Here is a 26,402-nt window from a genome sequence, read left to right as displayed (position 1 = left end):
ATCAAAAATTGTGGAAAATATAATTTTGTCAACATTCTTGTTTATGTGTAATTATTAAACTATTATAACCATCTTATAGAATATATAAAAACATATTTTTTGGACCAAGATTTAATGATTTTTAACTCTTTTATAACAATTAATTCTTATATTTCAATTATTATTATTTCTATGAGGAAGCAAAGTGTTCATGAAATGAACATTAAAATTATAAAAATGTACCACTTGGCAGCGGTTTTTTAGTTTATATAAGTTCTATCACATTTTTAACAATTTTGGTGATTTAAAATGATAATTTAGTGTTTAATATTTAAAGTTATAAATTTGAACACATTTTTTAGTTAATCTTTAAATTAAAACACTTATTTAAAACAATTCTCACAAATTCTTAATGAAAAACGAGCCGGTAATTTACCGGTATTTTACCGCAACCTTCTTTCTCTTCTTAACGTAAATTATCGGCTTTAGAACACTAATTAAATATTTAATTGAATCAAATAATATTTATTGAACTTAGTATTTGCTTAAAGTACTGAAATTATTGGTTCAAATACCATTTAATTGACTCTAATAAATATTATTTGATTCGAGTAAATATATTTATAATTTTGAGAAAAATACAGGCGACTCCTGGCGGTTATTCAGCGTAAATATTAATACATATATGCCTCGGTAAAACAGTTTTTTTATTACCACCTGTAGGTAATATGCGTAGAAGGCTACTGCGCTTCTAGCAATTTATCCGCCTTTTTCAAAACCAAATCATCCAGTACCCCCACTACTTAAATTGTACCTTCTGTTTCTAGTTTTCTTGTTTTTTGACACAACTTTCTGCTCACGTGAGTGTATGAGACATGCATGAGACTGTACCCTAAGGGTTCGACACCCTAGGGGTGCTACCTTTGCCCCAGAGCTCGGACCTAGGCCCCCGGTGCATGGTAGGAGATGGCTACTTCCCCTCTCGGGACGCAATCGATGAATGCCCCTTCAAACACCACGAGACAAAATAAAACCTTTTTCTCAATAAAATCTCCCTTTTAACAGATTTTGCAATAACGAATTTCCTAAGAGAAAATTTTTCACATGAATATTTCTTTCAGATAAATATATATATAGAGAAGAATTTTTCAACTAATTTTTACAATTATTTTCATTAATTTGATTAAACTAATTAAAAATGTTATACGAATATAGAATTTTAAATACTTCCTTAATCAAAAAAATATGTTACGATGTAGCAAGAAACAATATTATAAAGAATTTATTGAGAAAATAAAAGTATTTTTAAGATTTTATTTCGAGATGCAAGTATATAATAGTTAACTTATTAATTTTTCACAAAAATGATAAAAAGCGCGAAAACCTTAGTACTGCTCGATTCTGCATATATAAGGCAGTAGTCGTATAAAGCACAGTAAAGCAAATTAAAAGATTACTTTTCAACACAACAACGTTCATCTCATAATGTCAAGTCAAAATATAAAGGATGGGGCATGATGGGAAAATTGTAGAGAAAAAAAAATTAGTTCGATTTTGTCCATATTATATTGCCTTTGGAAAAGTAGAAAAAAAGATATTTCTTACCGAAAGCAAATTTATTTGGAAAGACGAGACCAATAATGGTTCCACTGTACCCGTGACGCCGCTACATCTATGCTCTGTTGTACAATCAAAATAAAAAGTTTTCCTTACAAATTTCAAGAATATTCTCAACATAACTCTGGGATTGCAATAATATGCATGGGGCGTCATAAGAAAAATGTAGAAAATAAAAAACTGATACAATTTAGTGTATATCTTATTCGTTTTTAACTTGTGGTTTAAAAGTTATGTATTTTTGAATAATATTCCCAAAATTAAGAGAATACCTATTTCTGAGTGGGACTGTCCAACGCTATGGGAGTTCGCTGTGCCGGCAGTCGGCATCGGCTCAGTTGCAACCAGAACGTACAACGAGAAACATCACTATGGCTGATATTTCCAAGGACGATCTTCGCAAAGAAATCACCGGTGAGTTTAAAATACCTTTGATTTACGTTGATTCTCCAATTCTAAACTATCAAATGTTAATCGATCTTTGTTATTGTACATAATTTTCAATTATTTTCGAGTGAAAAAGATAAGAAAAACACGCGCTTTACTCTTGTGAATCGAGCTTGAAAAACGTTCTATGTTCTGAGTGGCGTGCCCAACGCCGGCCATTGTACGCGAATATTCGTCTTTCATCGTTCATCAATGTAGCTCAATTATCAAACAAGTAAACTTTTTTTCGAGTACTGTGAGAGTTGGGGAATTTTTAAATTAAATTTTTCCATATTCAGGTACTTTGCCTGTTTTTCGCTGATTTTCGCTTAAAGTGAACTTTCTTAGGGCGTCGTTGTCTTTTCTCTGATATGACGCGTCTGGCGGTAGTGGCGTGCAATGAAAACGAGGCGTTTGTCTCGTAATTTTACCCTTAGAATCTCAAATTTTCTTAAAAACTAATTAGAAGTTTCGTGAAATTTTCTTATTAATTTTTTCCGTCATTGTATATTCAATAAACAAGATATTCATTGTTATAGGCATTACAGATTGCAAAAAAAGGTTATTTGACGGTTTTCTCATTTTTCCCGCCTATGTGAAATGTTGATTTGTTCATAACGTTTTTAGACAAGTAGATGTGGACTTTACAGTCGATTATTAATCGTTATTTACAATCGGAGAGTTGTATTTTCAGTGATAAATGAAATAATTACTGCGTCGCCGAGTATTTTACATTGCGCTTCCGGGTGAGCGGTTTTTCATTTTTGCTTCGAATTTATTGGTAGAAAGACGTGAATAATTGACTTGGGAGGAACGAAGTCGACAATGCAGATTTTGAGATAGCAATACGCGGCGTAGTTTGCCGCATCTCGATTTACTTTCAGACATTTTTGATTAAGAAGCGGGTCGATTGTTGACTACATCCACGGGTTGCCATCTGCGCTCAATACACCTTTTCTCTCAATTCCCGTTTCCCGCCGCATTCAGTATTATTAGTCCCTAAAGGCCAGGTAAATGCGCACTTGAACCATTTTTTGGAGCTCGATCGAATTTCAAAGCAAAAATTTTTATCTGTTTAACATATCTTTTATCAATATAACTTTGCTAAATATACTATATTTTACTTTTTTATTGATTAATTGCCATTAGATACACTTTGAATTATTATTTTTTTATTTCATTTTTTTCTCTTTTTAATTTTCCAATATTTTCATAGAATTATTTAAAAAAAATTTACTATGTATGTGTTTATTTGACTTACATGATTTTAATTTTGTTTAGCCATCCTCAAGGATGCTGATCTCTCAACAATGTCTGCCAAGAAAGTTAGACAACAAATTGAAGAGAAATTGGACATTGACCTTTCTGAAAGGTAAACATAAAAACTGATTACAAATTATGTAATTTATTATTATTATTAATATTATTTTTACTTAATTAATTAATTATATCAAAACTTTTGGAGTTACTCTTTAATCAAATATGAAATTATTTTTCTCATTTTGGAGTAACCTTAATTTTAGTCACATGGATGCTTTACTTACAATATTTGCGTTTAAATAATGCAAATAAGTGTAAAACATCCAAAATTAATTAAAGGATCTCTGTGTGAAACTGTTGAATTTTAGGTTTTCACCTCGTTCCCCTTCTAACAAATTAAGAAAAATAAAAAAAAGTTCGTATCAAAGTCATATGCACGGAGAGAAAATATATATTAATGTAAAAGTATTTTACAAATTGGGAAAAAGTGCGACAAAGCGAAATTTAAATTTTAAAATAACTACTAAATTTTACATAAATTTTTTTAAAGTTTAGTATTTTTTATATAAAAATTTCTCAATGTCGCACTTTTTCCCAATTTATAAAATACTTTAAAATTTAATATGGGACCGTGAAATTTCCACTCAAAATTTTTTTTATGAAAATAATTTTTTTCGAATTTTTATATGAAAAATAAGTAAATACCTGTTTCTTTATATTAAACTTTAAAAATATTTATGTGAAATTTAGTTAAATTATAACAAATATCAAGAATATTAATTAAATTTTAAAATAACTTTACTAAATTTTACAAAAGTTTTTTCTAACTTTAATATTTTCTATATAAAAATTTCGCACTTTTTCTCCAATTTGTAACATACTTTTACAAAATTTAATTAATATGGGGAAATTCATGAAATTTTTACTGAAAATTTTTGAATTCTGTATAAAAAATAAGTAAATACATGTTTTTTTTATTTTTTTAATCAAAATTACGGTAGTTATGATTTTTTTTAAATTTAACGTCTTCAAAAGCAGAAGACTTTTAAAACACTTTTTTCTCTGTTATAGCAAAAAAATAATATAATATATGCAAAAAATTTCTTTTTTCTAGAATATTTCAAACTTCGGTTTTAAGAAAAATCACTTTTTAGACGGAATTTTAATTTATTTAATATTTTCGCTTTATTAACGTCATTTTTTTATCACGTATTTGAAATATTTAAGAAAAAATACATTTTTTGCATATATTATATTATTTTTTGTTGTAACAGAGAAAAAAGTGTTTCAAAAGTCTTCTGCTTCTGAAGACGTTAAATTTTTAAAAAATCACAACTTCCGTAATTTTAATCAAATAGAAAAATAAAAAAATAAGTATTTACTTGTTTTTCATATAAAATTCGAAAAAAATTGTTTTACTAAAAATAAATTTCGAAATTTCACGGAGAATGCCCCATATATTAAATTTTGTAAAAGTATTTTACAAATTGAGGAAAAAGTGCGACAAAGCGAAATTTTGATATAAAAAATACTCAGCTTTAAAAAAATTTATGTGAAATTTAGTCAAATTATATCAAATATCAAGAATATTAATTAAATTTTTAAATAACTACTAAATTTCACATAAATTTTTTAAAATTTTAGTATTTTTTATATAAAAATTTCACTTTGTCGCACTTTTTCCCTAATTTGTAAAATACTGTTAAAAAATTTAATATATATTCTCTCCGTGTGTATACAAATTTTGTAAACATTAAATTTCTTTCGAAAATATTTATTTGCAAAATAAATGTAAAACTATCCTGACTTTTTAAATTATAAAATTCTACTTCTGATATCGAAACATTAAAATTTAACTTCGCAATGTTTCTGGTGAGTTTATGTAACGAAATAATTTGAAATTCATTATTGAATCGAAATTATTTTTTACATGAAATTTAAATGATAAAATTTCGTTTTTTAAAGTAGTATTTGTTATTTTTTTTAGGAAAAAGGAAGTGGACGATTTAGTTATGGAATGCTTGCAAGAGAAAGACGACGGTGGCAAGAAGAAGAAGAAGGCCGCCAGTGAGGAGTCTGAAGATGGCGAAGAAGAGGAAGATGAAGCCTCCGAGGAGGAAGAGGAAGAGGAGGAGAAGAAGCCCGCCAAGAGAGGTCCTCCCAAAAAGGCAGCTAACAAACGCAAGAAGGGATCATCTGACGATGAGGAGAGTGCAAGTGACGAAGACGCTAGTGACGAGGAATATAGTCCAAAGAAGGGCAAACCTTCTCCTAAAAAAGGTAAGGCAAAGAGTTCTTTTGTCCAAAGTAGAAACCTAGTAAGTTGGGCATTTGTCGTAAGGTTGAAAGTCGCTTACAAAAGTAAGCGACTTTCAACCTTACGACAAATGCGCGACTTACTAGGTTTTTATTTTCGACAGCAGAGTTTATAATAGCTTTCTAATTTCTAATTTTCAAATAATTAACTTATAAACTTGTTTCGTGAAAAATTCTGTGAAAATTCAAATAATTAACTTGTTTCGTGAAAAATTCTGGAAAAAATCGAATAATTAACTTATTTTTGTAAAAAAAAAACAGGAAAAACAGCTAAGAAGGGAAAGAAGAAGGGAAGCGACAGCGACAGTGATGAGGATTGGGGAAAGAACAAAAAGTCTGGTGGAGGTGGTGGTGGTGGCGGCGGCGGCGGTGCTGCTGCGAAAAAGGGAGCCAAGGGTAAAGGTGGTGGTGGATATACCCGGCCAATCACGCTCTCACCAGAATTGGCTGCCATTGTCGGTGCCGAGGAAATGGCTAGACACCAAGTTGTTAAAAAGGTCTGGAGCATCATCAAAGAGAGAAATCTCTACGTAAGTATCAACTTTTTTAGATTTCTAATTAGGAAAAATTAATATTTGCAAATTAAAAATTTCTCTTTCAATAAACTAACATTATTATTAATTCTTTTAGGATCCCAAGAACAAGCAATTCGCCATCTGTGACGATGAGTTGATGAAGGTAATAGGAGTGAAACGTTTCAGGACCTTCGGTATGATGAAGTACCTCAAAAATCACTTCGTAGATTAAATCAGTAGATTAAGTCAGTCTCCGACAAATTAAATTGTACAACTTAATTCCGCGATGCGATTCCGCAATTATAATATCTGGCAGTAAAGTATCTCGCGGATAATCCCATTCACATATACACACACACCTCTTTTACAAGTTTTGATGAAATCCGTTTGTGCGATTGATTTTTGCCCATCATTCACTACAAACGGTTTTTTTTTATATCTTCACTCTTTCTCTCTTTCTCTTTGACCGACGTTTATTTTTTATCAAACTTGCATTTGAAACGTTTCGATTGTGTATGGTACGCCACTCGCGACATCCCTTTTTTTCTACTTTTTAAAATGAGTCAAATCTTTAAACGCTGCACCAGTTGCTTTTTTTTATTTAAAGACAAAAAAAAGATTTGACGAGTTTTGAATTTATTTTGTATAAATGGTTTTGTTTGTTTCTTGATATCTGAATTTTGGTGCGATGAATTTTAATTCTTTGATAAACTTTTTTTCAAATGTTGATAATTTTTTTTTACATACATTTGTCGTACTGAATGTTCTTTTACAACTGATTATTATGAAGTTGAAGATGATAATGAAAAATGTAATGGTTTTTGAGAAAATGAAAGCGGAATCCTGAAATCATGCAGAAAAGTGATTACATTGAAGAAGATAATTCTTTTTATCTTTTTTGTATAATAGTTACAGTGGCACACTGAAATTACAACTAAGCGAGGATTAATTGTATTAACATGTAATTACTAATTATTGTCGTAAAGTAGGTTTTTTCGGTGTAAAAAATTTACCTAAGGATTTAAGGCTTAGTACTGAAGTGGTTGTTTCTCGGTACAAAGTTATCGAATTAAAAGTGCGAGTTTTGTCTGCACTTCAACTTGTGTAGAACTTGTGTCGTTTCAGATATAAATTTTACTTTTAAGTTTTTGCCTAAATTCAATGAGTGTCACGGGCATCAATGGTAAATATTAAACATTAACAAAAAGAATTATTAAAGTCGATCTTTTTTTTAAAAACAAAAACAAACAAAAAACCCTTTTATCGAATTTTTTCAATTTCAATCAATATTTAAAAAAGTTGACGAAATTTCAAGTTTTAATGAAATTTTACAGATGCATGTAAAATTGCATCGCTCTCTATTTAAAGTAAAATTTTATCCTATCACAAATGAAGATAAAGGGTTTTTGGAAACAATATTTCATGAAAGAAGAAATAAAAGTCATTAGTTATATTTTGTCAACATTTGGTAAACATATATATATATATGCGTATCAAAATAATTAGTTCTTCAGTTTAGTTACATATCTTCAAAATTTTTGAGTATTATGTATGAAATATGTTTACTCTAAATACATAGTAACCATAGCCTCGTAAAAATAAACTCTTAAAAATTTTATGTTCTCTATACAAAAAATTATGCATTTTACAATTACAAATCTGTATATTGTTCATGAGTGTACTTGATTTTTGTGTCTTATTAAAGTCATTGCTTTCATTTTTTTAAGTGTGCGTTTATTTCGTTTTAACCTAATTTTTTTACAAAAATAACGTCACATTTGTTTTTAAAAAAATTATAAAATTTACATGATGAATTAAATTTTCTTTCATAGATCCAATATTGAATTTTGTCAATATACATACATATATATCAGGGCTCGAACTAGGTCCGTAAATTTGCTTGAAGTCCGTAATTTGATTGAGGAACAGCGAAAAGTTCGTAAATTCTACAATATAATTTGGAGAATTTTACAGAATTTACAAATGAATGCAGAAATTCAATTATTTTTAAAAGTAATAAAATTCTTGGCAAAATTTCAATTATTTTCAAAAACTTTCCTCAATTCAATGATTTTTAATATATTTACCATATTTACTATTTTTAAAAAATTGTCCACAAAAGAATTCAATTATTTAAAAAAAATTAAATCAAATTCTACGCAAACATTAATTATTTTCAAAAAATAATAAAAATTTCACTGGAATTCAATTATTTACAAATTTTTTATAAATTACTTCGCAATCATTCAATTATTTTCATAAATAATAAAACTCATTGCAGAATTTCAATTATTTTTAAAACTAATAAAATTCTACGTTCAAAAATTTTTAAAAATTCTCGTCAAAATTTCAATTATCTTTAGAAATAATTAAATTCTTCTTCAAAATTCAATTATTTTCAAAAATTTCCCTCAATCAATGATTTTCAATATTTTACTATTTTAAAAAAAATTACCCAATAGAATTCAATTATTTAAAAAAAATTAAATAAAATTCTACGCAAACATTTAATTATTTTCATAAAATAATAAAAATTTCACTGGAATTCAATTATTTTCATAAATCATAAAACTCATTGCAGAATTTAAATTATTTTTAATACAATTTTAATCGAATTCGTCGAAAAATTTTATTAAAATTCGTCAAAAGAACTTAATTATTTAAAAATTTTATTAAAATAATATACTTGTATACTTGTTAAATAAATAAATAAATAAAAAATTGGTTAAAAAAATTCAATTATTTAAAAATTTATTGATAAAATATTCTTTATGAGAATTCAATTTTAAGAAATAAGCAATAATTCAATAAATTGTTTTTTTTGTATGTAAATGATTGAATTCTAGTAGAATTTTTAAATAAAAATTGATTTAAAAATGGATTTCAATTATTAAATTTTGAAAATGTTTCAAATTAAAAAATCTTTGAGAATCTGAATTTTTCATATTTTTGACTAACAATTCTGTGGAATTAATTTTTTTGAGAAAGTTTAATTGCCGATTTTTGTTGAAATTATTTCAAGTTTTTATTTTCTAATATATATTTAATTGAAGAATTTACGAATAATTTAAATTTTTTAAAATTTAATTAAATACAAATAAAGAAAATACTTAAAGAACTTTTTCAAAAATTATTAAAAATAATGCATTTATAGAAGAATTTTATTCAAAAACACAGAAAAAAATTTAATTTTGGAAAAGTTACAAATTATTGTATAAATTTAATTATTTTCAAGAGTAATAATATTCTTCGCAAAAATTAAATATTGCTCAAAAATAATAAAAATTCTTCTTATGGATTCAATTATTTTCTCAAATAATAAAACTCATCGTAGAATTTCAATTATTTTTAATTCAATTTTAATCAAATTCTTCGAAAAATGTAATTATTCTTAAAAATTTTATTAAAATTCGTCGAAAGAATTCAATTATTTAAAATTTGTTGATAAAATTCTTTATGAGAATTCAATTTTAAGAAACATTCAATTATTCAATAAATTATTTATTTTTGTATTTAAATAATTGAATTCTCGAAGAATTTTCAAATAAAAATTGATTTAAAAAAAAATTTTAGATAATAATTGAACATTAAAAGCAATATAGCGTGAATTTTAAGAAATAATTGAATTTTGAAATTAATTTTTTTGAAAAAGTTTAATTGAATTTTGTTATATTATTTGAAGTTTTTATTTTCTAATATATGTGGACGTCCACATGAAAAGGGCCCATTTTGGCACTATTGGAGTTATCTATATGGGCGTATTTCTGGCAAAATTTGGAAAATTTTGAGTGGTCTTAGAACTTTTTTGGTTAAAAATTCGCTGAGTTACGAAATTTCAAAGTTTAGAACGCCACAAACCTCATTTCGAGAAAAACGGAATTAAAGATTGCGATACCAACTAATTGTTGTATCTCTGGTTCTTCTTGGAAGTTAATCAGATAAGAATTGTTTCCAGTTCAGGGCACCTTGAAGATGTAAATCAACAGGTTTTAAATTTTTAAAACCATCCCCTCTCTTAATTTTCAAAAATTTCGTACTTAAGTACTAAAAATCGACAATATGGGCCCTTTTCTAAAAAGGAGAATTTTTCTATTAAAAAACCATTTTTTACAAGATTAATGATTAGGTACAATTTTATTGTGTCATTTGAAGAAAAAGAATAGATATTACACTTATTAAAAATTTTTTGACAGTCTCTATTATGAAAAAATTGACGCAATATTCAAATTTTCGAAAATTACAAAAAAAAAGATTCTAACTTCAATATCTCTGGTTCTTCTCGGAAGTTATTCAGATAAGAATTGTTTACAGTCCAGGACACTTTAGAGATGAAAAATCGAGAGGTTTTAAATTTTTCTACACCTCCATTTTTAAAATTCGGATTACTTTTGAAAATGACCGACAAAATGGGCCCTTTTTATTTTTCTAAAGAACCAATGAAATCAAACAGTTAAATTATCGATAAATTAATGAAAACCGCATGATTCGACTTGTCAAAACATGTAGATTGACAATAAAAAATAAAAAAAAATTAAGATTTTGCTCCAAAATTACTAAATTGCGATTATCTCGAAAACTGGAACCGACAATATGGGCCCTTTTCATGTGGACGTCCACATATGAAGAATTAACGAATAATTGAAATTTCGTAAAATTGAATATTGTAAACAAATGAATTTGAAAATTGTCAAAGAACTTTTTCGAAAATTATTAAAAAGAATTGATTTAAAGAAGAATTTTAGTTAAAAATTCTTGAAAATAATAATTGTATTGATAATGATTTTATCACTCGGTCATTAATTATTATAAAACATGAAGAAACGATCTCTCGGAGTTATCGATATCTTCTTGTTTTATAGTTACGAAAAATTCAATTTGTAGTTTTAAGTAAAATGTTCTCTTATTTGACTCGGACTGGTTATAATTTTGTCTGTAATCGGTCCGTAATTTTTAATTTTTGGTCCGTAAAGTCTGAATTTTTGAATACTTCCACTGGTTCGAGCCCTGAAAACATAACTAAAAATTTGTTAAAATTCATCAGAAGAAAAGAAGTTAAGCTGTTAAGATGAGGTTTGGCATTTTTGAACGGCTTTCAAGTTGAGGTTTTACGTTAAAATGTTCATCATTTGTCAAAATCATCTTCGACAATGGTAAAAACGTGTTGAGCATCATCACGCCGACCCCGCAAACCAAAAACATAAGTTTGAATTTTTTTTGTGTTTGTGCTATTTTCCTTTCTTGTTTGAACTTGTTGATTTTTAGATGGTTCTGCTTGACTCTCATTTCCACGTCTGAAGTATGATTTTTTTGTTTGCGTACTTCTTGTTGCCAATTTACAAATTGTCGCCTAAAATATAAAAATGTATTCTAAATTCATTAGAATATAATGTTATACTTAAATTTTTTTTTATTTAAAAATAATAATATTGTTAAGTCGCCATAGTAACGGATTGGTAAATCCTTAATGATAAATCGTCCAAGCGCCCATCCTGCCGGAAGGACGTTCCGGAAAAAAGGCTTTTAAAAAAAGGGAATTCAACTTTTCTTTTCTGGCACTCTTTGGGGTTAAAGTAGACGAAAAGACAAAAAAATCCATATTTTTGACTTTTTAAAATAATAATTTAAACCATTTTTCAAAGCCTTCAAACTTGCTATGTTTTTAAACAGTGAAAAAAACATTTTTTCGTAAATTTAATGTAAAATCCCCAAAAATCATTATTTTTTGACCGGACAAGTCTCTTTCTCTTCAGAAACGTTCCAAGAATGAAACCTAATTGTTCAATTAAAAAAAAATTCATTTTTAATATTGTTCAGTATATCTGAGTAATACTCAGGCGCGAGTCCCTTCGAAATTGCTCTATAAAATTAATATGGAAGCAGATAAATATAAAACTAAATATATCGTTGGAAAGGTAATGAAACAAGCTTTCAAATGATGTAAATATCGAGTCTTTAAATTTATAAACCTGGGCTAGGCAGTCTCTTAAATAAAGCGAAAAGCGTCCTGCCGGCAGGACCGGGCTTCGTCATTCTGTGACTAAAAATTATGTGAATTTTTGGAACATGTAACTTCTTCAAACTACCCAGCCCTTAGTTTTGAACTTACAAGCTCGATATTTATATGCGCTGAAAGCTTGTTTCGTTACCTTTCCAATGATATATATCATTTTTTATTTATCTGGATCCATGTTAGTTTTCTTTAGTGATTTCGGAGGGACTCACCTGAGTCTTTTTCGTCCTGCCGGAAGGACGTTGGACGATCTATCATTAAAAACTTAATAAAGGCCGTAGCAGTATAAGCATGTAAAAATGGCCCCCTCTTGGATTGGGTCCATATTTAGGGAATAATTTTGACCTATTATGAGACTTATTTTCACCAAGTTTCAACTCGAAAAAAAATTTTGTTTTTGAGTTATACAATTTTTTTGAAAAATTCAAAAAAATTCAAAAATTTTTTTTCCCTCCGAAATGGTTGAACCGATTTTCATGAAAAAATTTTTTTTGTACAATACAATATGAACAGTTAATAAAAAAAAATTTTTCGACCAAATTCTAACAAAGAAAGTCAGTAAAAAGTCAGTAAAAAAAATTTTTTTTAAATTTTTTTTTTAAAAACATTTTTTTTTTATTGAAATTTTTTTTGCACAACCGCCATTTTTTTTCTATAAAATAATAGTCATTTCAAGAGTAAGGGTGCAATCCCATTACAGCAGAATACGTAGACCGAAAACAGAAAATCATGAGTCCGAAAGAGATAGATAGATATTGTTGTTCTTTTCACTCTCATAATTTTCTGCTTTCGGTCGACGTATTCTGCATTCATGGGATCGCACCCTAACATATATTTTTTGCAAGATGATTGAAAGGGTACTTCATACTTTAAAAAATAAAAAACCGATTTTTGGCCCCTAAATAGTACAGTTTTCTATATAAACGAGGGGCCAACATTTTTTAAAATTACATTACAAATTAATTAATACTTAAATTAAATTTCTAAAAAGTTAATAATATATGCCTGTTTATTGTAAATATTGATTTTTTAGTCAACTTTTCAAAAAAATTTACAAAAAAAAAATTATTTTTGAAGTTTTTTCAACTTTGGCATATTTTTTAATAATTGTAGAAGAAATTTGAAATTTACATAGGTTTAAGTTTTATCTTTAACTTAAGACCAAAAGAGTTTAAAAATCTTAATCGGTTCGTGAGATCCCAATATATATAGAAAATATCTACTGCTTTGATTCAAAAATAATATTTGTTTGAATAATTGTGTTTAATTCAAATATATTTTCTGTTTTGGTTTAAACAAAGAATATGTTTAAAAATGTTATGTTTGATCCAAACTTAAATATTGATTAGAAATAATTTAAAATCAACCTTAAATTTTGTTTGAATTGAATATATTATTTCTATAAATGAACCAAAAAATATGTTTGAATTAAACTGAAATTTGTTTGACTGTATAGCAAAGATATTTTAAGTTTGATTTAAACAAAATTTTTTTGAATCAAATAAATCGTTTTCTCAGTGATTGACATGTTTTTGGGCCGTGCGCGTGTAGCCGTACCGGTAATTCCCGACGGTAGTGTACGTCCATTTACTTTTTTAATAAACCTTGTACATACTAAAAAATCAATATTTAAAATAAACAGGCATATATTATTAACTTTTTTAGAAATTTAATTTAAGTATTAATTAATTTTTAATGTAATTTTAAAAAATGTTGGCCCCTCGTTTATATAGAAAACTGTACTATTTAGGGGCCAAAAATCGGTTTTTTATTTTTTAAAGTATGAAGTACCCTTTCAATCATCTTGCAAAAAATATATGTTACTCTTGAAATGACTATTATTTTATAGAAAAAAATGGCGGTTGTGCAAAAAAAATTTCAATAAAAAAAAATGTTTTTTAAAAAAAAATTAAAAAAAAATTTTTTTTTACTGACTTTTTACTGACTTTTTTTGTTAGAATTTGGTCGAAAAATTTTTTTTTATTAACTGTTCATATTGTATTGTACAAAAAAAATTTTTTCATGAAAATCGGTTCAGCCATTTCGGAGGGAAAAAAAATTGTATAACTCAAAAACAAAATTTTTTTTCGAGTTGAAACTTGGTGAAAATAAGTCTCATAATAGGTCAAAATTATTTCCTAAATATGGACCCAATCCAAGAGGGGGCCATTTTTACATGCTTATACTGCTACGGCCTTTTCTGTCTCGCAATTCAATATGTATTATTGCTTATACAAAACTTTTAAAGGTTTTATAATTGCTTTTTCATAGAAAGAATCAAGAGTGAATTGTGATTTTGGTTTTTCTCAGTAAATCAGTTTTTTTTAAAAAAAAGCTCCGTAAAGTCCGTAGTTTGATTGAAAAAGGACGAAAAGTTCGTAAATTGTGCGATATAATTTTGGAAATTTTTAAAAAGTTAGAAATGATTGCAGAAATTCAATTATTTTCAAAAATTTTTTTAAATTCTCGTCAAAATTACAATTATTTTTATATAAATAATAAAATTCTTCTCTAAAAGTCAATTATTTTCAAAAAATTTTTTTAAATTCTTGGCGAAATTTCAATTATTTTTCAAAATAACAAAATTTTCAGCGGGAATTCAATTATTTTCAAAAACTATTATCTTTCAAAAATTATTTAAAAATATTTTTAAAAAATTTATTGTAAGCATTTTTTTATAATTTTTTGAAAACATTATACCTTAATAACTTAAGAAAAAATTATGAAGAGTTACAATTATTATAAAAAAATCAGTCAGAGAAGCAGGCGCAATGCGCCTACATCATAGGGTTTCGTGGCCTAAAATGACAAAAAAATAAATAATAATTTATTTAGAAATTTTTTTGTACTTAAGATTGAAATTTTTTTTTATTATCATAGTAACGGTTGCCATGGCAACGGTTGTAATGGGAACCATTAACATAGCAACGATTACCATGGCAACGGTTGTTATGTTGTCTTAAGACTTATAAGACTTTAGACTTAAGACTTAGGACTTAAGACCTTCTTATACCGAAGTCTCGCTATAAGACTTAAGACTTATTACATAAGACTTAAGACATAAAAACTACGGACGGACACCGAAGTCTCGCTATAAGGGTTTTGGCCCTTGGCCACGAAACCCTAAAAATTGAGTTTTTGTATTTAAATAATTGAATTCTAGAAGAACTTTTGGAAAATTATTTAAATCAATTGATTCAGAGATGAAGTAAAATTGCAAAAAAGCGTTACGTAATTAAAGTATGACCCCTTTTATATAAATTGAAATTTACTAATTTTAGAGCATTTCTTCTATAATCCCAAATATTAGATGAATAATTATTGTCGATGAAAGAGGACACAGCATGCAACTCGGTCTGAACTTCTTGATCTTGTTGGACTGTCAGCAGAGATATATCAGTAGTTAATCTGAAAAGAAAGAATTACAATATTTCCATTAATTTAACACAATAAAATAAATAAGTTTTTTTTATACATTTCTTGATTTTTTATAGCCTCCACGTCGTTGTAGATTTGGAAAAGATACACATGTTCCGGATGTTTGCGTATAAAATCAAAAATTTCAATTAAACACCTAAAATGAAAATTGAAAGATTAAATATTAAAATTTCAAATAATTATCGTATTTTTCAGTTGGTTTCAAGATTTACAAACTTGTTTGGATTTTTTCCAAATTCACGGGCTGCTTCCAAAGAACTGAAGGCGAAATACTTTCCCTTCCATTTAGCAACTCCAATGTTAGGATTTCCTGGTAAAAGAAATCCTTTACCTTGCACAAATGTCCAGGCGCAAAATCCAATGAACTAAAGATAATTTTACATAATAATCAGAGCTGCACTATGGAACATATTCTCAAAATTGTGGTCAAAATTCAAATTAAATTTAAAATTACATGAATATTGATGTACTAACAATCATTGAATTCTTGCAAAGTATTTGTAAAAAAATTTGAAAATAATTGACTTCACTTCGAGAATTTTATCAACATTTTTTTCAATAACTGAATTCTTTCGAGAAAATGTAATTAAAAATTGTATTGGAAATAATTTAATTCTTGGCAAGATTTTTCTTAAAATTCATTGAAATAATTAAAAATTGTTTTAAAGAATTTATTTCAATATTCTTGAAAATAGTGGAGTTTTTTAAAAATAATTTTTACTGAAAATTTTGAAAATAATTGAATTTTAATAAGAATTCAATTATTTTCAATAATTGTAATAAAATTCTTTGCAAAAAGTCAATTTATAAATAATAAAAATCTTCGTAAAAAATTTAATTATTTTTAAATAAATAATACCTAAAATTGTTATCAGGACTTCACTTATTTTCAATACAATTTTAATTGATTTCTTCGAAAATTCAATTATTTAACAAAAAAAATGAATTTTCTCAAGAATTCAATTAATTTAAAAAATACTTTTAATAAAATTCAATTTAAGAATTTAATTATTTTCATAAATAATATAAGTTTCGCTGGAATTTAATTATTTTAAATACAGTTTTATTGAAATCCAGGAAACATTATATTATTTTTATAATTATTCTTCGTAAGAATTCAATTATATCAATAAAAAATAAATTTTTCTCAGACATTCAATTATTTTAAATACAATTTTCATAAAATTCTATTAAAAAATTCACTTATTTTTTGAAATTTTGCAAAAATTCAATTATTTGCAGAAATAGTACATTTTTTCGCAGGGATTCAATTATTTCAATAAAATTCTATTCAAGAATTCAATTATTTTCAGAATTCTTGTAAAGTATTTTAAAAAAATTAAATATAATTGAATTCATTTCAAGAATTTTATCAACATTTCTTTAAATAATTGAATTCTTTAAAACAACTTTATTAGAGTTTTTGTAAATAATTACATTTCTTTTTGACTAATTTCATTAAATTTCGTAAAAATAATGTATAATGTTTTTAAATAATTTTAAATTGAAAATTTTGAAAATAATTGAAATTTACAAAGAATTTTATTAAAAACTTTTGAGAACAATTGAATTATTTAGAAAAATTTTATTACAATTTTTTAAAATAATTGAACCTGTTAGAGATATTTTATTAAAATTATCTTCAATATAATTGAATTTTTTCATGTAAATTTTATTAAAATTGTATTGAAAATAATTGAATTTCTCAGAAGAATTTTATTATTTACAAAAATGATTGAATTCTTGCCAAGAATTTTACAATTTATAAAAATAATTGAATTGTTTCCAAGAATTTTATCAGAATTATTGTTGAAAATAATTGAATTTAAAATAATATTTTTAAAAATAGCTTTTGACAAATTTTATTTAAATTGTATTGAAAATAATTGAATTCCTCTAAAACATTTAATTATTTATGAAAATAATTGGATTCCTTTGAAGAATTTTCTTATTTATGAAAATATTTTAATTCTTGCGAAGAATTTTCTTATTTTTGAAAATAATTGAATTTTTGCGGAGGATTTTACATTTTATAAAAACAATTAAATTATTTCAAACAATTTTAGCTGAATTTTTTAGAGCAATTGGATTTTTTTAAGGAATTTTCTTTAAAATTTCGAAAATAATAATTTTTAAAAGAACTTCATTAAAATTGTTGAAAATAATTGAATTTATTTAAAAATTCTTGAAAATAATCGAATTTCATTAATTTTTTAAAAATCAATTATACTCTTTCGAGAAATTTAAGTAAAATTGTATTGAAAATAATTGAATTGCTCTAAAGAATTTTATTATTTATGAAAAATAATGAAATTCTTGCGAAAAATTTTATTAAAATTTTTGAATAATAAACAAGAATATTTAATAATAAGTGATTTCTTTAAATTTTGAATCAGTAATCATTCAAAAATTGAAAATATAAAATTTTTTAATTTACAAAATTCAGTTGTTAAAATCAAGCATAACAAAAATATGTTCATGCGCTTGAAATCATCTCTGCGGTCCTCAGCAAAGGGTTAATTATTGATTAATTCTTGCATTAAGTTTGATTAATTAATTAATTTACTATAAATTGTAACAATAGCTTTCAAATTACCTTATTTTAATAAATTCAACTGGAAATGTAAACAAAATTTACCTCTAAATTAATCTTTTCAAAATCCTTCACAGAGTTTGGATAATAAAGTTCGCATTCTTCACATTCGGCTAAAATGGAAAGAATCCGTCAGGAGTTAAACTTGAGCTTTTTCTAATTTTTCAATGTTTTAAGCAACACATTTTTTATTATATTTCTGTTTTTATTTGCTAATGTGATTAGTCAATCATAACCTACTTATTAGATATCCCATAGATTTCTCTAATCTTTCAGCGTCGGATAAAACTTGGACGTCTTGTATCATATTGTTCAAAAGACATTCATCATCTACACTCATAATCTGAAAACGGAATTTTTCACAATGTTGTATTTTTATCACTATATAATGCCCAATATTTATAATATTCAATTAAAACAGTGCAACAATAAATTTCTTTTTACATAATTATATAGAATTATGTACCTTCGTATAAAGACACTGTAGTTGCCAAAGAAAACGGTTAATGTTGCTCAGCACTATCACCTCGTCCTGAAAATTCATCCAAATATCTGCCAAGTCTACAAACTGCGGCTAAGAGCAAAATATATTAAATATTATTTAACCAAATTTTAATTAGGTACTTTCATTGATGATTTTTAATAAAATTATTATTTAACCGAAAACTTTTAACATCATAACAAAAAAGTAACTTTTCATAAAATAGTAATTGTATCAATTTTTTTTGTTTTATTCTGACCATTCTGACTCACGTAAACTTGGGACGTTGGAATTGCTGTTCTGTAACGAACTGTTTCGTGAAGTTTGATAAATCGATTTTGAAGTCGCTCCAAAATGTTTTTGAAATCATTTTCAGAATGTTCAATATCGCAAAGAATTTTTCTATATACAAATTTGGTAAGCAAATATGCAGTTTTTCACATATATCAATAAATTACTATACTAATACTCATTAATACTCATTAATTTAGCCAAAAAATTGCAACAAACTTACAGGGCTCGAGCCAGTGAAAATATTTAAAAATACGGACTTTACGGACCAAAAATGAAAAATTACGGACCGATTACTGACAAAAATATAAGCAGTCCAAGTCAAATAAGAAAAAATTTTACTTAAAACTATAAATAAAATTTTTCATAACTATAAAACATAAAGAAATCAATCGGTAATAATCGGTATCTTCATGTTTTCTAATAATTCAAAATGACCGCGTGATAAAATCATTATTTTACATTATAAGAATATTGTAACTGCAACTTCTTCAAAATTACTTTCATTATTTCAATTCAATTATTATTTTCTACAATTTTTAACCAAAATTCTTCTCTAAATTTAATAATTTTCGACAAAGTTCTTTTTACGAGAATTTTCAAATCCATTTCTTTACAAAACAATTTAACGTGAAATTTCGATTTTATTTGGAAATTCTTCAATTAAATATATTGAAGAAAATAAAAAAACCGCTGCCAAGTTGTACATTTTTATAATTTTGGTGTTCATTTCATGAACACTTTGCTTCCTCATAGAAATAATAATAATTGAAATATAAGAATTACTTTTTATAAAAGGGTTAAAAATCATTAAATCTTGGTCTAAAAAATGTGTTTTTATATATTCTATAAGATGGTAATAATAGTTTAATAATTACACATAAATTAATAAACAAGAATGTTGAAAAAATGATATTTTCCACAATTTTTGATTTTTCAAATACCAATAATTTCATAATTTCTGCCCGAATCAGATTCAAAAATAGGTCAATCGAAGCGTTTTTTAATGCTCTTCAAGTTGGTAATAATTTTTTGAAGTTACTTTTACATAATTTAAAAAAATTTTTATAAAAGTCTTATTTTCCAAAATTTTTTATTTTTAAAAGTTTAATATCTCCGGTTAATATGGACGAAAAATGTTCAATTGGGGCTCAAAAGATGCATCCGAAAAAACTCTACAAAACTAAATACAAAAGAAAACTAAACTTCTACATTTTTTAACAAAATTTTTAAAAAAGTCTTATTTTCCAAAATTTTTTATTTTTAAAAGTTTAATATCTCCGGTTAATATGGACGAAAAATGTTCAATTAGGCCTCAAAAGATGCGTGTGAAAAAACTCTACAAAACTAAAAAAAAAGATTTATAAGTGTCCTAACATTTTTTTAAGTTATGTCCAAAAAAACGTTTTTTTACTAAATGAAAAATGCAAAAAAAAAATAGTTAAACTTCATGAATCGGGCTGAAAATACTCTCATTTTATGTCCCCCGGGGAGACCTACAATTTTAAAAAAATTGAGGCCTTTAGCTCTTTCTCGTTCTGAGATATTGAGGCAAATGTAATGTTAGTACACACACATACACATCGGGACAAATTTTTAAAATGCGTTTTTTGGACTTCGGAGGTCAAAATACGTCGAAATTTTTTTTTATTTATTTAGAACATTTATACGGGGAGTTCCTGTGCATATATAAAGTACTAAAGTATTAGGTATAATAAAAAAAAATTTATAAATATGTCAAAAAATGACAATCCAAAATTTTGCTAATACAAAGCTTCCTTTCTGAGGAAGCAAAATCAAATTTGTTATTTTTGAAAATAATTGAATTTTTGCGAAGAATTTTGTTATTTATAATGATAATTGAATTCTTGTCTAGAATATTGTATTACATTTTTCAATAATAATTGAATATTTTTGCAAAGAAAATTATGAAAAGTTTAGAAAATAATTGAATTTCTGTGAAGAATTTTATGTAGTGTTTGAAAATAATTGAATCATGTTAAAAATTTTGTTATTTTTGAAAATAATTGAATTTTTGCGAAGAAATTTGATATTTATAATAATAATTGAATTCTTGACAAGAATTGTATTACAATTTTTAAAAATAATTGGATTTTTTCGAAGAATTTTGTCCTTTTTAAAAATAATTGAATTCTTACGAAGAATTTCGTAATTTATATAAAATAATTGAATTCTTGTCAAGAACTTTATTAGAAGTTTTAAAATTAATAAATTTTTTGTGATGAATTTTATGATAATTTTTGAAAATAATTGAATTTTTGATAAAAATTTTGTTATTTTTTAAAGTAATTGAATTTCTGAGAAGAATTTTATAAAAAATATTTAAAATTAATTGAATTCCTGCGAAGAACTTTAAAAAAAATTATATGTAGAATTGAATTCCTGTGAAATTTTTATTGTTTAAAAAACAATAAAAATTTCACAGGAAGTCAATATTCTTCATAATTTTTTTTTTTAAATTCTACGTAATAACTCTATTACTTTAATAAATAATAATAAATAACGAAATTCTTTAGAAAAATTAAATTATTATTATCATGAAGAACAAAGTTCTCCTATGAAAATATAGTTAAATGTTTACGTAGAATTTTATTAAAACATTTTTTGAATAATTGAATTTTTTTGGAAAATTTTTTTAAAATAGATATTGAATTGAGGGAAATTTTTGAAAATAATTGAAATTTTGCTAAGAATTTTAATAAATTTTTTGAAAATAATTGAATTTCAGAGAAGAATTTTATTATTTATATAAAGATAATTGGAATTTTGACGAGAATTTAAAAAAATTTTTGAAAATAATTGAATTTTTGTGAAGAATTATTGTATTACTTTTGAAAAAAATTGAATCTTTGCAATCATTTCTAACTTTTTCAAAATTTTCGTCTTTTTTCAATCAAATTAAATTAAATCAATTAAATTAAATATTTTTCAAAAAGACTGACTTTTATGGACTTCAAACAATTTTAAAATGTTATTTTGTAGCAAGTGACAAAATGTTCATTTGTCAGAAGCTTGCAGTGTAAACTTGCACAACTTACGTGGTAAGCATATACTGCAAGTTAACTGCAAGTTTTTTGGCTGATTGTGTAACTTCTAATTTTCGTTTTAGATTTTTTATTAAAAATTGTCAACCTGACGTATATTTCTTGCTGGCGAAGGGACGCGAGCATTTGAATGGACCATTGTATATCGCTATCTGTAATGGAATTCGTAAATTTTTTATCACTACCGGAGGAAAATTTCTCATAATCGGAAAGTTCAAGATGAAGGACATTTTCCACTGCAGAAGTAAACTTGTAGATTCGTTGCATAAGTTGCTCCAAAAGTTCCATTATTGATGATTGAGTTTTCTTTACAGCTTCTTGCAAAATGCTTGGCACTGACAGAAAGTGAACATTTTTTTATTATTTTATCATCAAAGTAATTGAGGCCTTGGATCGAATAACTCGCCCGACGCTCGGAGGAACGCGCAACTGCCAGTCAGTGAGCAGTGAGCGCCTCTGGGCCACTCACTGCTACCCGACTGGTATTAGCGCGTGCCTTCGAGCGTCGGGCGAGTTATTGGATCCAAGGCCTCAATTTATTTAAAAAGTAAATCACTTAAGATTTACTTTATAATAATTAAAGGAGACCTGGTCGTAATAAACAATATTGTAATTTAATTGAATCAAAAGTTGGCTATAACGCCACAGTCTCCCCTATAAGTTTAATAATTATAAAATAAAATTATTCTCAGTTAAAAGTTCCTTTTCATTTTTGAGAACTCTATCCGCATTGAAATTCAAATTTTTAGGTAAAATGTTTTCAAATTAAGAAATTTCTAAATATACATGCTTCTGGCAAAGATTACGACTGATAAGTAAAATATTTTTGAGTATTTAGAGAAATAGAGAAACTTTTAGGAGAATGTAATAAAATAGATTTGAGTGAATGTTACAATCATCGATTCCTTCTCCTCCTCGTTCACAATCTCTATTAAAGAGACGAATGCCCGCCACAATGCACATTAATTCCATCAATTGCTCTTCTTTCTCTTTCTTTTGCAAAGTTATATAACGAGACAATTCAGAAGGCTGATAAACACTCTGTAAGGCCAGTGACACTTCTCTAAAAAATATTCATCAAAATTTTTGAGCCATGCTTAATTTAATTTATTTTTTTCAGGCTTCGCATTCATCTACTAAAAGCTACTATTTACTACTTTTCTACGTTGTGCTACTATTTGGATACTTTTCTTTAGATTTCAGCCACTAAAAGCTACTGTTTTTGTTTTTTCTTAAGAATTTCCACTACTTTAAATTCGCTAATACTAGGAATTAAAAAACTATTCTCAAAAATTATAATCAAATTCTTTAAAACGATTCAATTATTTAAAAAAAAAAATTTTTTATACAATTCTTTACAATAATTTAATTACTTTCGCAATAATAATATTTTTCATGGAAATTCCATTTTTTAAATAAATTTTTGATAAAATTCTAAGCAAGAATTCAATTATTTTCATAAATAGTAAAATTCATCGAAGAATTTCAATTATTTTTAATACTATTTTCAATTAATTAATCGAAAAATTCAATTATATGTCAAATAAAGTTTTCTACAAGAATTCAATTATTTTTATAAAATTTTCACAATATTTATTATATTTCGAAAAAAAATTTATTATTTAAAACAATGTTTATAAAATTCTTATAAAGAATTCAATTATTTTCAAAAATAATAAAGTTTTTCACAAAAATTCAATTTTTTAAACATTTTAATAAAATTTTTCGCAATAATACCATTAAGTATTTTTATAAATACACCTAATAAAATTTTCTGGAATTCAATTAATTTCATGAATAACAAAACTCATCGCAGGAATTCAATTATTTTTAATACAATTTTATAGGAATTGCTCAAAAAATGTAATTATTCTTAAAAATTTAATATTTCAATTCCTGGAAAAAATCAATTATTTAAAAAAAAAATGTTTTTTTTAAATTCTTGGAAGAATTTAATTATTTACCAAAATATTAGAATTTTTCACAGGAATTCAATTATTTTCAAATATTTTAATAAAATTGTTCGATAGAAATCAATTATTTTAAATACAATTTTAAATACATTTTTTTGAAATAATTCAATTATTCTTTTAGATTTTAATGAAATTCTTCCCAAGAATTCAATTATTTACATAAATAATTCTTGGAAAGAATTCAATTATGTTAATAAATAAAAAAAAATGATTTCCGAAAATTCAATTATTTTAAGTTTTGTTATTTATAAAAATAATTGAATTCTTGTCAAGAACTTTATTAAAAGTTTGGAAAATAATTGAATTTCTGCGAATAATTTTGATATTTATATAATGATAATTGAATTCTTGACAAAAATTGTATTACAATTTTTAAAAATAATTTAATGGTAAAAATTTTGTTATTTTTGAAAATAATTGCATTTCTACAAAGAATTTTATAAAAAATATTTTAAAATAATTGAATTCCTGCGAATAACTTTGTTCTTTATGATAATAATAATTTAATTTTTCTGAAGAATTTTGTTATTTATCAAGATTTTTGTTATTTATTAGTTTTTAAAATAGTGGAGTTAGTACGAAGAAATTTTAAAAAAATTTATAAATAATTGAATTCTTGTGAAATTTTTATTGTTTATAAAAATAGTTAAATGTTTATGTAGAATTGTATTAAAAAATTTTTTAAATAATTGAATTCTTTTGGAAAATTTTATTAAAATAGTAGATAATTGAATAATTTAATTTTTCTTTTATATTTTAATAAAATTCTTCCCAAGAATTCAATTATTTTCATAAATAACAATATCCATTACAAGAATTCAGTTATTTTTAAAAGTAATAAATTTTTTCTTGAAAATTCAATTATTTAAAAAAAATTCTAATAAAATCTTTTGTAAGAATTTAACTATTTTCATTAATAATTAAATGCTTTTTAGGAATTTAATTTTTTTCAAAAAAATTTAATAAAATACCACACATTCAATTATTGTCGAAAATTTTATTAAATTGTTTGTAATTATTTTTAAAAACTTTTCGCAATTCAATGATTTTCAATATCTACTATTGTCATAAAATTTCCAAACAGAATCCAATTATTTAAAACATTTTTTGTAAAAATCTTCGTAACATTTCAATTATTTAAATTAGAATTTGCATAAAATCAGTCGAAAGAAATCAATTTATTTAAAATTTTTTATAAAATTCCTCGCAAGAATTAAATTACTTTTATAAATATTTATATTCTTTCATGAATTATAAAATTCATTGCAGGAATTCAATTCAATTAAATAATAATTAAAATAAAATATAATTTGTCTATATAAACATTTATGGAAATTCTATAATTCGAAATGACAAAAATTCGAGTAAATTTTATAGTTCGAAATGAATCATTGGTGTTAAATACTATCAAATGTTTTTATGGGATAATCAGGCACCCCCTTTCATTCACCTGAGAACTGAAGGAATTGTTGGATTCCCCAAGCCACTCAATAATGTTATTACCACTAAAATTTTCTGATACAATTTTTCCATGTCTCTATCGGAGTCTAATTTTTTCGTTTCACAAATTTCCTTGACAAGAGAAGCTGTCTTCTCGTGAAGTCGCAATCTGTGTTTCTTGATAATTTCATCTATTTGTTTTTGTAAAAATAATTATCTACTTAGTATTTATTAATATTAATACATTTTTTAAATTTTTATTTACAATTGTAAATCAAATTTTTTTATACTTTTTAGAAAGTGCGTCTGTTCTAGAATTTCATGAGACTTGAAATATAATCACTAAAAATAAGAAAAAATATTTTTCGATGCTGAGCATCATTGCCAATTTCAAAAATCTCTTGAAATCTTTTTTCTACATTAAAGTATATCTAAATAAATTTTAAGAAAATAAAACTCACCTCTATCAAAATAGTGTTTTGCGAAATAAAGTTGAATTTTAATAGTAACTAAATGCGGTTTGTTTTGGTTCAGCAAATTTTTTACCAAAACTGATACAACTTTCAAAATTTCCTCTTCACTATTTTTTTCAATCGAATATTCAGGATTTAATAGTGTCAAACTCAACTAACGAAATTTATAAAAAAAACCTTAGTAATAAATATGTGTAATATTATACTCAAATTATATTATATATTTAATTAATTATAATTATTAAGTTTTTAACGTACTAGAAAGGAAACTAAATCACTCGATACATCAATATGTCTTTTTTTGCACTCTTTAGTTATTGTTTCTATTAAATCCTTTTTTATCAAATCCATTATTTGAAATAGAAGAAAACGCCTTTCTTTCTAAATTATACCTCATGTATTAGGTATAAGAAGAAAATTGAAAACTATTTGGTCGATATTTGTATGGAAACGTGTGTTTTATGTCAAAATTTTTAAGTAATCCAAAGTGACAACGTCAATCCAATGTAACGTAAAATTTATTGT

The 26,402-nt window shown here is 25.1% G+C and overlaps 2 protein-coding genes across 3 annotated transcripts; one reads left to right on the top strand and one right to left on the bottom strand.

The window, feature by feature from the left end:
* The first annotated feature begins 1,859 nt into the window (after positions 1 to 1,859).
* LOC122512974 (upstream activation factor subunit spp27) lies at positions 1,860 to 7,839 on the top strand. Its single transcript, XM_043629182.1, has 5 exons — positions 1,860 to 2,010; positions 3,304 to 3,394; positions 5,270 to 5,562; positions 5,860 to 6,128; positions 6,229 to 7,839. The coding sequence occupies exons 1-5, from the start codon at positions 1,968 to 1,970 to the stop codon at positions 6,343 to 6,345; spliced, it is 813 nt and encodes a 270-aa protein (XP_043485117.1). The 5' UTR covers positions 1,860 to 1,967; the 3' UTR covers positions 6,346 to 7,839.
* A 3,195-nt stretch (positions 7,840 to 11,034) lies between these two features.
* Positions 11,035 to 26,402, bottom strand: LOC122512981 (cilia- and flagella-associated protein 206-like). 2 transcript variants are annotated; one of them, XM_043629190.1, is made up of 13 exons: positions 26,136 to 26,402; positions 25,866 to 26,031; positions 25,415 to 25,595; positions 22,885 to 23,054; positions 22,080 to 22,326; positions 18,908 to 19,037; positions 18,621 to 18,728; positions 18,395 to 18,497; positions 18,200 to 18,267; positions 15,778 to 15,926; positions 15,599 to 15,697; positions 15,396 to 15,531; positions 11,035 to 11,460 (listed from the first exon to the last, which is right to left on the bottom strand). In XM_043629190.1, exons 1-13 carry the CDS (start codon positions 26,226 to 26,228, stop codon positions 11,236 to 11,238), a joined length of 1,875 nt encoding a protein of 624 aa, XP_043485125.1. In that variant the 5' UTR covers positions 26,229 to 26,402; the 3' UTR covers positions 11,035 to 11,235. The 2 variants fall into 2 exon arrangements, with proteins under 2 accessions (XP_043485125.1, XP_043485126.1); XM_043629191.1 differs by having other exon boundaries at positions 25,866 to 25,984; positions 26,136 to 26,203.

The sequence above is a fragment of the Leptopilina heterotoma genome, unplaced genomic scaffold, assembly GCF_015476425.1.
Source record: "Leptopilina heterotoma isolate Lh14 unplaced genomic scaffold, ASM1547642v1 Lhet_130, whole genome shotgun sequence".
NCBI classification, from domain to species: domain Eukaryota; kingdom Metazoa; phylum Arthropoda; class Insecta; order Hymenoptera; family Figitidae; genus Leptopilina; species Leptopilina heterotoma.
This window is presented reverse-complemented; position numbering and strand designations above follow the sequence as displayed.